Source organism: Galeopterus variegatus, unplaced genomic scaffold (genome assembly GCF_000696425.1).
Source record: "Galeopterus variegatus unplaced genomic scaffold, G_variegatus-3.0.2 Scaffold6883, whole genome shotgun sequence".
Lineage (NCBI taxonomy): Eukaryota > Metazoa > Chordata > Mammalia > Dermoptera > Cynocephalidae > Galeopterus > Galeopterus variegatus.
The window spans coordinates 17,685-28,343 of NW_007732994.1; the positions used below are offsets into that span (position 1 = coordinate 17,685).

Below are 10,659 nucleotides of genomic sequence, written 5' to 3' on the forward strand. Positions count from 1 at the left end.
GGTTATGAATATTCATGGAGTACAAAGCTAATTTTTCACCACTTGTGCCCAAGATGTGATGGCCAGATCCATACTGGCAGCATGCCCATCACTACAAATTGTGATTATACCCCGTGTCCCCCACCCAATTATCCTCAACCTCCCCCCCATCCCCCTTTCCTCCTCCACTTTGTATCCCTAGGCTTGTTCTCTCCCTCTGTAAGTCCAATGCAACACTGTGGTCTTTCTTTTCTTCTTTCTCTCTTAGCTCCCACTTATGAGTGAGGACATGTATATTTATTCCTTTGTGCTTTGCTTATTTTACTCAACGTAAGTTTCTTCAAGTTCATCCATGTTGTTGCAAATGGGAGAATTTCATTTTTTTTTTATGGCAGAGTAGTATTCCATGGTGTATATATACCACAGCTTCCTTATCCAATCATCCATCAGTGGACATTTAGGTTGGTTCCATGTCTTGGCTTTTGTAAACAGAACTGTGATGAATATGGGAGTGCAGGTATCCCTTCAACATGATGATTTCCATTTCTTTGGGTATATACCCAGAAGTGCGATTGCTGGATCATATGGAAGATTTATCTGTAGTTGTTTGAGAAAACTTCATAGTGTTTTCCATAGCGGTTGTACTAATTTACAGTCCCATTAACAGTGCAGGAGCATTCCCTTCTCTCCACCTCCTCACCAGCATTTGATATTGTCTGTCTTTGTGATTATAGCCAGTCTAAGTGGGATGATATGATATCTCAATCTGGTAGTATTCTTTATATCAGGCATTACTATTGGTTTTAGTACTGTAATTTTACCAATTCCAATTCCTTAATTGACTGCTGTTCTACAGGAGCATTCCCTCTCATTGGGGTATGTAAAAGTTCCTCAGTCACCTGTCTGCTTTTACCTTGTGGAAAAATAGAAGAGAAGATAATATCTTAAAGCTAAAGAATTAAAGTCTGGAACATAGTGATTTACAGTATCAGTGAGCTAAAGAGCTCAGGTCTAGTTCCAGTTCTTTCACTTCATGATTGTGTGACTTTCAACAAATTACCAGTTTTCTGTAGGACTTCAGTTTCCTAATCTTTGGTAAGTGAGGATGGAGTAGTTAGGTTGTTTCAAAAATCTTAGCTTAAGAATCTTTTTTTTTGTTTTTTTCAAAATTAATCTTTTTAAGAACTTTTTTATTAAAACATATTAATCGTACATATTTATAGGGTACAGTTTTGAATTTCAATATATGTATCCTATTTGTGTTGATCTATTCAGAGTAATTAACCTGTTTATCATTGCAGAAGTTAATCATTTCTTCGTGATGTGCATGTTTAATCTCTCTTCTAGTTGTTCGGTTACATGAGGTAAAACATTATTGATTATAGATTTCTGGCTTGACTGTACACTAATAAGGCTTATTTTTCCATCTCACTGCACTTTTGTGTCCTTTAATCAGTCTTTCATAATCTCTCCTCCCTCCTCCCCTTTCCCACCTCTAGCAACCATAGTTCTTCTCTCTCCTCTTATAATAGTTCAACTTATTATTATTATTTGTTTTTGTTTGTTTACTTGTTTTGTTTTATTCTCTTTTTTTTTAGCTCTGACATATGAATGAGGACATGTGGTATTTCTCTTTGAGTATGACTTATTTCACTTAACATAATTTTCTCTAAGTTTATCCACATTGCTTGCAAATGGCAGAATTTCATTCTTTTTTATGGCTGAGTAGTATTCCATTGTGTATATATAGCGCACTTTCTTTATCTGATCATCTGTTGATGGACATTTAGGTTGGTTTCATATCCTGGCTATTGTGAACAGTGCTATGATGAACATGGGACTGCAGGTATCTCTTCAACATGATGATTTTCATTCCTGTGGGTATATACCCAGTAGTGGAATTGCTGGGTGATATGGTAGTTCTATCTGTAGTTGTTTGAGAAACCTTCATACTGTTTTCCAAAATCAGTCTTAAACTAGTTCAGGTAAAGCTGTCCTGATGATTTCAAGAATGTTGAGGACAGCAACCTCATCCTAAGCCTGCTGAATTTATCCATGTATTATAATTTGAAAGTCACTGTGCTAAATATTTTTAAGGATGCTTCTATCTGTACATATATGGAGGTCTATCTTTCAGTAGGAATAATCTAATTTACTTTCAGTAGGGGAATCTTTGCTTGCCAAAAAACTTCAAGTTGATACTAACCACCCCCCCAACCAAAAATCTGTTTAGAGCTGGGTAGAATACATGTAGCTTGGTGTTTATTCCTTTTGACAAGGAAAATGTTTGCTTGGCACTCTCATAAGCATGAAGGGAAGAATAGCACCCAATAATTTTGACGGCTTTAAAAATCATTATAGTACCATTATGTTACTATGTTAGATGGCTCCTACATTTCATCAATGGCAAAAGAAGACATTATGACCTTTCTAATATAGCAATAATATTTATTTCCATACTCAAATTTTTGACAATTTATATAAAAATGTCTGCTTAAGCATTTCATTTATTTAACTTGCACTATTTATCTTTACCTAGGATGAATCATATGCTAGCTTCATCAAAAGGGGGAGGATTGAAGGTTTCTCCCCTTTTTAAAATACAGACAGTTATTATTCACCCAAACAAAGCAAAGAAGCCAAAAGAGAAAGAGAAACTTTGTCAAGGCTAAACTTTCCCTTAGACTGTGTAGGGGTAAAGTTTTTATTTCTTATAAGAAAAAGGAGATAAAGTGTCTAACATGCAGGCTAGTTGAGGAGCTGCACAGTATTCTAGCTTTAAAGAGAATCACTTGAATTTCTTTGAAATGTTGTGAATTCTCAGACCAGGACATTTGACACATTTCGTAAGTGTAGTGTATGCAGTAGTCCTCACTTATACAGTTTCACTTCCCATGCTTTCAGTTACCTGAGGTCAACAGAGGTCCCAAAATATTACATACCATGAGATATTTTGAGAGAGATGAGAGAGAGAGAGAGAGAGAGAGAGCACAGTCACATAACTTTTATTACATTATTATAATAGCTCTATATGAGAGAGAGAGAGAGAGAGAGAGAGAGAGAGCACAGTCACATAACTTTTATTACATTATTATAATAGCTCTATTTTATTATTGTTGTTGTTAATCTCTTATTGTGCCTAATTTATAAATTAAACTTTATCATAGGTATGTGTATATAGAAAAGACATAATATATACAGGATTTGGTACCATTCACTGTGTCAGGCATCCACAAAGGTCTTGGAAATCATCCTTCACAGAGAAGGGGGGTCTACTGAATTTAAAAATCAATATGATTAATGTGACTTGATATCCATGCCCTAATTTGGAATCTCAGATCAAACTTAACTCACACTTCACCATCCCATAAACATTAGAAAATTAAGGGCAATTAAAAATCTGTGCTGACCCTCTTTGTCAAAAACTGCTTCTTGTGGTTTATCATGCATAAACTTCCAATACAATATGCTGTGCATTTGTTTCTTGAATTTATGTGTTGACAATGCATGAAATACAATATTTCAGATCCTTCAGAAAAACTTTACAGCCTAACCTCAGAAGACTTATCAGCTTTCAACAACTACTCGCTGCATGTAACTCAGACTTCCACAGACTTCCTCAAGACTTCACAAGCAAGGGCTCTCTGTGGAGATGACAAATGGAGGTAAGTTAAGCCTGAAGTTTACATGTAAAGACAGTGCACAGTACAGTTTTGAAAAACCTCAATTAGGTATCTTTACTACATAAAGAAAGATTGTCCTCACATGTGCACTTTATATGACCATTCTTTCTAAATTGTTTGGGACCTTTGCTGACCTATTATCAGGATTAAGTAAAAGGCTTATAAAGTGGTTACTTTAATGTGAACACATAGTTCTTTGCTGCACAATGTGTATCATAAAAATGAAAAGACATTTAGAATTGAATAATTCTTCAGCATTTCTTCTTATATTGAACAACAGTTGCCTTACTTGAATTAATTAAACTAATAAATTTCAACATTTTGCATCAATAGAATCTTACCCAATGCGAATAAAATTTTTAGAACAGAAGATTGAGAAGTTTCTTTCCTGAAATTTAGTCTAGATTATTAACAAAGTCATATTTTAGTTTTTGTCATTTCATTCTTTCCTCACATAAAGAAATAACATTTAAGGATGGTGATCAGTTTATAAGGAGCATAGGTTATACTAAAAAGTGCTTCAGAAAAGGAGTCTATTGTGTCAGCTTATTATTGACACACTAGAGTTTACTGAAGAAAGAGGAGGGTTTCTTCTAGAAGGACTCAGTTAAATGTCCAAAAAAAGTCCCTTGAAGTGTAAATTCCTTTGATTGGTTTGAAGTCTAATATTGCAGTAAAAGGGAATCAATTGGTTGTTACTCTGTCTTTATAAAGAAGTGAATCATTTAGTTTCGGTTCTTGGATTTTTGCATTTCTGACACAACTAACATTAAAAAAAAAGGATGAATTTTTATGGTTGCTATTATTTCCACTAAAAAGTCATTAAAAAGAAATTAACAAAACCTACATTTACTCTCACTATCATTTCATAAAATAAAGGACATCTAATACTAAAAATACAAGGAGAACATGCTAATAGAATAAAGCACAGTTTTTGAAGATTAAAAATGTCACAAAAAAGTCACTACCTTGTCCTTATATTTTCTTCTCTTCTCTTCTTATATTCTCTTCTAAATAGTTAGATCTATACTTGTCTACAGACCAGAGTTTATGAGCTGATGATTTACCTTGTGTTGGACATAAAAAGTAATCCAAAAAAACAGTTATACCATTGCAAGATGAACTATTTTATATTATTTGGTGGCATCCATGAACTGAAAATCTAGATAATTTAAGACTCAAAAATCTTAATTATGTGGGCTCCTCTCTGTTCCCGTACATTATCTTTGTTCCCGAACCTCAGACACCTAGGCTAGAGCTTTCACCAGTTCCCACCACACACAATAAAAGCAACAAATAAAATAACAAATAATTGCTCTCATTAATTTTGGCTTTGGCATATCTTGACTGGCTATCCACATAGTCCCTAATTTACTGTACACAAAAGAGGTGATTTATCTGGCAGTCTATTCATTGGGATTCTCTTAAACAGCCATGTAAGGATGAATGTTCTTAATCATGACCCTGAGGCTTTGCAAATTTCTGAAGTGCCTTCTGAATCATCAATGAAAACACAACCAGAGACCATAAAATCTTCTCTCCTTGGTTCCGCTGTGGCTTTATTTCTTGGGAGAGGGAAAATGATGAGAACTTCTCATTAAAAGGAGGCTTATGTATTGGGCATATTGAAAATTATGGCCCTGGCCTGACACAGCCCCCTTACATCTGCCTGCCTCCAGTGACTTCCATGTATAGTATCGATCAGAAGATAAATGAAAAGTTGAAACCTGGTTCTGTAGATTGTGTATTGATCTTGTAATGTATTTCCAGCACTTCTGGAAAAGATACCGAGATTCAGTCTCTGCTGTCACTTTCTGAGAGCAGTGCGGATGAGGAGGAAGAAGATTTTCTTGACAAGCAACATGTCATCACACTGCCATGGTCAAAGAGCACTTAATGATCATTTGTTCCTTACTTTTTCCACTTAATACCCAAAGTAAAGCTAATAGAAAAAGTATCCAAGTGATTACCTGTTGGTGTGCTGAAGATTTTGATTATTAATGTTTATGACTTGTTCGCAAAGTAATAAAAATTAGTGAAATTATAAGTTTCAGGGCTTTTTCTTCCAAATGTATGTCAAGCAGTAGTCTCTATTATAGATCATATTAGTAAAATTTGGTGAATTTTAAGAAATAACAGTTATAACTCTGTCTATAAAACCTACCATAGAATAGAACATGATTATATTTAAAGTAATGTTTCATTGTTTGTCTTTTAAATACTTATCAATAAGAGTGTATATTTGACAGCCAAGTCATACAATAATTACTGTGTTTTTTTTCTGTTAGCTTCAAAAGTGATGCTAGAAGAGAAAAAGAGGAACCAAAATAAAGTGGACATAATAACTCATCAGACTATGCTCTAGTAAAACACAGAAAAGACCCAACTGCATCTTATTTAGGGAAGGTCAATGTAATGGTTAATTTTACGTATCAACTTGTCTAGTCTGTAGTACCTAGATATTTGATCAAACATTATTCTAGATGTTTCTGTGAAGGTATATTTTTTTTAGATGAGATTAATAGTTAAATCAATAAATGTTGAGTAAAGCAGATTACTTTTCATAATGTGGGCTGGCCTCATGCAATCAGTTTGAAGTCCTTAAGAAAAAAAACCAAAAAACAAAAAAAGTGAGGTCCTCCAAGGTAGAGGGGGGCCTTCTGACTGCCTTCGGGTTGTGCTGCAACATAAATTCTTCCAGATTACTTTTCATAATGTGGGCTGGCCTCATGCAATCAGTTTGAAGTCCTTAAGAAAAAAACCCAAAAAAAAAAAAAGTGAGGTCCTCCAAGGTAGAGGGGGGCCTTCTGACTGCCTTCGGGTTGTGCTGCAACATAAATTCTTCACTAGGTCTCCAGCCTGCTGCTCTGCACTGAAGATCTTGGGCTTGCTAGACCCACAATCGTGTGAGCCAGTTCCTTAAAATACATCTCTCTCTCCCTCTTTGTGTGTGTGTGTGTGTGTGTGCGTGCTATCTCTCTCCATATATATATATATATATATATATGTGTATGTGTATGTGTATGTGTATATATGTATATGTATATGTATATGTATATGTGTATGTGTATATGTATATGTATACGTATATGTATATGTATATGTATATGTATACACACATTCTATTGGTTCTCTTTCTCTGGAGAACCCTAATACAGTTTGGACAACTGTTGTGCTAGTCAAAGGAAATACCACAAGTGGAAGTGTTTGGCTGGTGTTGTGTAGCAGTAGATCCTGTGGTTGATGGGTGTTCAAGGTTTTATATAATCTTATAATTTAAGGGCTTATGAAAAAGAGAGCAGGAGAAGACATGCTGGGATCGTTCTGTGGTTGTCACTTTGTGACATTTTAGGACTGTTTCCCCAAGTCATACAATAATTACTGTGTTTTTTTTCTGTTAGCTTCAAAAGTGATGCTAGAAGAGAAAAAGAGGAACCAAAATAAAGTGGACATAATAACTCATCAGACTATGCTCTAGTAAAACACAGAAAAGACCCAACTGCATCTTATTTAGGGAAGGTCAATGTAATGGTTAATTTTACGTATCAACTTGTCTAGTCTGTAGTACCTAGATATTTGATCAAACATTATTCTAGATGTTTCTGTGAAGGTATATTTTTTTTAGATGAGATTAATAGTTAAATCAATAAATGTTGAGTAAAGCAGATTACTTTTCATAATGTGGGCTGGCCTCATGCAATCAGTTTGAAGTCCTTAAGAAAAAAAACCAAAAAACAAAAAAAGTGAGGTCCTCCAAGGTAGAGGGGGGCCTTCTGACTGCCTTCGGGTTGTGCTGCAACATAAATTCTTCACTAGGTCTCCAGCCTGCTGCTCTGCACTGAAGATCTTGGGCTTGCTAGACCCACAATCGTGTGAGCCAGTTCCTTAAAATACATCTCTCTCTCCCTCTTTGTGTGTGTGTGTGTGTGTGTGTGCGTGCTATCTCTCTCCATATATATATATATATGTGTATGTGTATGTGTATGTGTATATATGTATATGTATATGTGTATGTGTATATGTATATGTATACGTATATGTATATGTATATGTATATGTATACACACATTCTATTGGTTCTCTTTCTCTGGAGAACCCTAATACAGTTTGGACAACTGTTGTGCTAGTCAAAGGAAATACCACAAGTGGAAGTGTTTGGCTGGTGTTGTGTAGCTATATGTATATGTATATGTGTATGTGTATATGTATATGTATACGTATATGTATATGTATATGTATATGTATACACACATTCTATTGGTTCTCTTTCTCTGGAGAACCCTAATACAGTTTGGACAACTGTTGTGCTAGTCAAAGGAAATACCACAAGTGGAAGTGTTTGGCTGGTGTTGTGTAGCAGTAGATCCTGTGGTTGATGGGTGTTCAAGGTTTTATATAATCTTATAATTTAAGGGCTTATGAAAAAGAGAGCAGGAGAAGACATGCTGGGATCGTTCTGTGGTTGTCACTTTGTGACATTTTAGGACTGTTTCCCCTTATGGAGTTTATGTCAAAAAAATGTCCCCAAAGATTGACTATGCTTTCACCACAACAGAGCTATGCCTCAGGGTTCAAACTATTGTTTTCTCTGTGCTTCTGGGTAGTATCCCTTTATACAAGACAGGTGGTTGTTTAGTGTAAATTTGTCTGATACTTTTTCCATGGCAGCAATAAACTGTATAGGAATTCACACACAACATCTACTGGAAGGATAGCAAATGATAATGGAGAGACTTATGTCTTTTAATATAAAAATGCCCTGTATTAAAAGTGATTAACATACATGGATAATAAGCATCAAGAAAGCCAGACATATTATCATAATAAAATGCTGCAAAAGAAATAAATATTTTTCAAAAGAGGGTAACTCCTCAGTGGTTTTTATTGTCCTCTTAACACTTCTTGTATCAATCCCACAGAAGGGCAAAAGGGAGTTACTCTGGAATGTTCATTTGTGTCAAAAGCCCTTTGGGCATCTTGTCATGAGGCTGCTGGCTTTTTGAATTTTAGTATCAGTAGTTAAAATGGGGATTTCCTGTTCTATAAATCCATTTATGTTGTTTATAACAGAATACCTGAAACAGGATAATTAATAAAGAAATAAAATTTATTTCATTTAGTTTCAGAGGCTGAGAAGTCCAAAGTCCAGGGAACACATTTGGTGAGGGCCTTCTTGGAGGTGGCGACTCTCCACAGAGATGCTGGGTATCACATGGCGGAATGGTTGAGCAAGAGAGAGCTAACCTTCTCACTGGCTCTTCTTATAAAGCTGTTAAAACCACACCCATGAAACTCATTAAACCATCACTTTATTACTCCATGAATGGATCACTCCGTTCACTAGGGCATGGTTCTCACAATCCAATCAATTCTTAAACTCTGCAACTTTCAATAACCATAATACGATTCCTCCATGTCCCTTAACACTGTCACATGGGGATTAAGTTTTAATGAGTTTTCAATCCACAACATCTGTTCATCTGTTAACATAGGAAAAGATGTTATTTTCTTTTTAGCATATCTATTTATATTTAAAGTTTCTTGACTCTCCCTACCCTCCTTTGCTCTAAGACAATATCTTCCTTTTCCATTCTGATGAAGAAAAGTTGTCCCTGTGGGTGTGATTTATAAAACTTCAATGCTTTTCTCAGACAAAGAAGAAGGAGGTGTTGTCCTACTCTTGTTAGGGAAGGATTGGGCCACTGTTGTTCCTTCTGTATATTCGGCCTTAGCTTGAGTCTTTTATGAACTGGCTCAGAAGAAGATTTTATACAAAGCTATTACCTTTTACATTACACGAACTTTTAAATAAATATTTAGCTGATAATTAATTGCCATCAGTACAGACCAATATTTGAGATAAGAACTGTGCCACTGACTTTGTCATTTGACTTCCAATATGACATTGAAGTTAAACATGAGGGTCCTCTGTGGCAGAGAACAGACCTCCTTCTGCCTTTATTTGCTTCCTATAACCATACATTTAGAAAAGTTCCTTAATTCTATTGCCATTAGTCTAATGAGGAAATAAAAACTAAATAAGATTAGAGCCTTTGCCTGAAGCACCTTCGATGTGCTCTCTCTTTTTGAATCTCAAGCTTAAAATTGCTGTTAAGTGACAGCGTCTAGTTAGGATTATAGAACTGAGAGAGTTATAGATATTTGAGAAGAATCCCAACCATATTACAAATACTAGAGTTAGTACAGTGTGTCTCTAGCAATTATTGGATAAATGACCACATGAATTTACATGCAATTGAGGTTTGGTAGTTTATATCCAGATTTGCCTAGTTCTGTGATAGCCATGTGAAATTCTATGATTTTATAGCTCTAGACATACACATGATGGAAACAAATTGATATTAAATTGTATGTGATAGTTCTAATATGTTGTTCAATATCCACTGAAGTCATTCACATCTAGCACACTCTGCTGAGTGTGTCACACAACACAGACCAGTGCTGTCCACCACTCTTAAGATCACTTAATGCTGAGCCTTATATGGGAAGTGTACAAAAATATTTCTTGAACAAAACGAATGTTACAAAATAACTTCACCTCTGAAATAGGGCACTTAGATGTATAAATAATGCCTTGATTCTGGAAAAACAGTTCTCCCTGTCCCTTTGATCAATTTTTTGGACAGATCTTGAGCAATACTCATCTCATCCTGGTTTTGGCATAGGTTGTTTCTCATCTCTTAGGTCTTAAAATGGACTTTCTCAAAGAGGTTTTCCATAACTTCTATTTCAGTTAATTCCCCTTTTTCCTTTCCTTTCATTCTTTTTCATGGCATCCTGCTTTTTCCTTCATAATACTTATAATTATTAATGTATTTGTATAATTTTTGAAGGTATTTCTCTCAACTAGACTGTAAATTTCAACAGAGCATGGATAATATCCATTTTGTTTGCCACTATGCACTTATCCCCTAGCAGATGAATGAATGAATGAATGTGTAGGATCGATGTGATAAGTCACCTCAGTCTCTAATTT

At 35.2% G+C, this 10,659-nt stretch overlaps 1 protein-coding gene across 1 annotated transcript in view; it reads left to right on the forward strand.

The window, feature by feature from the left end:
* The window catches only part of LOC103606843 (zinc finger B-box domain-containing protein 1-like), a gene marked incomplete at its 5' end in the record, with an annotated part of 21,543 nt that extends 15,837 nt beyond the window's left edge, over positions 1-5,706 (forward strand). The window contains 2 exons of the mRNA XM_008591381.1: positions 3,506-3,644; positions 5,433-5,706. Of these exons, the coding sequence (XP_008589603.1) occupies positions 3,506-3,644; positions 5,433-5,559 (266 nt within the window). The remainder of the gene's footprint in view (positions 1-3,505; positions 3,645-5,432) is intronic.
* Positions 5,707-10,659: the final 4,953 nt, after the last annotated feature.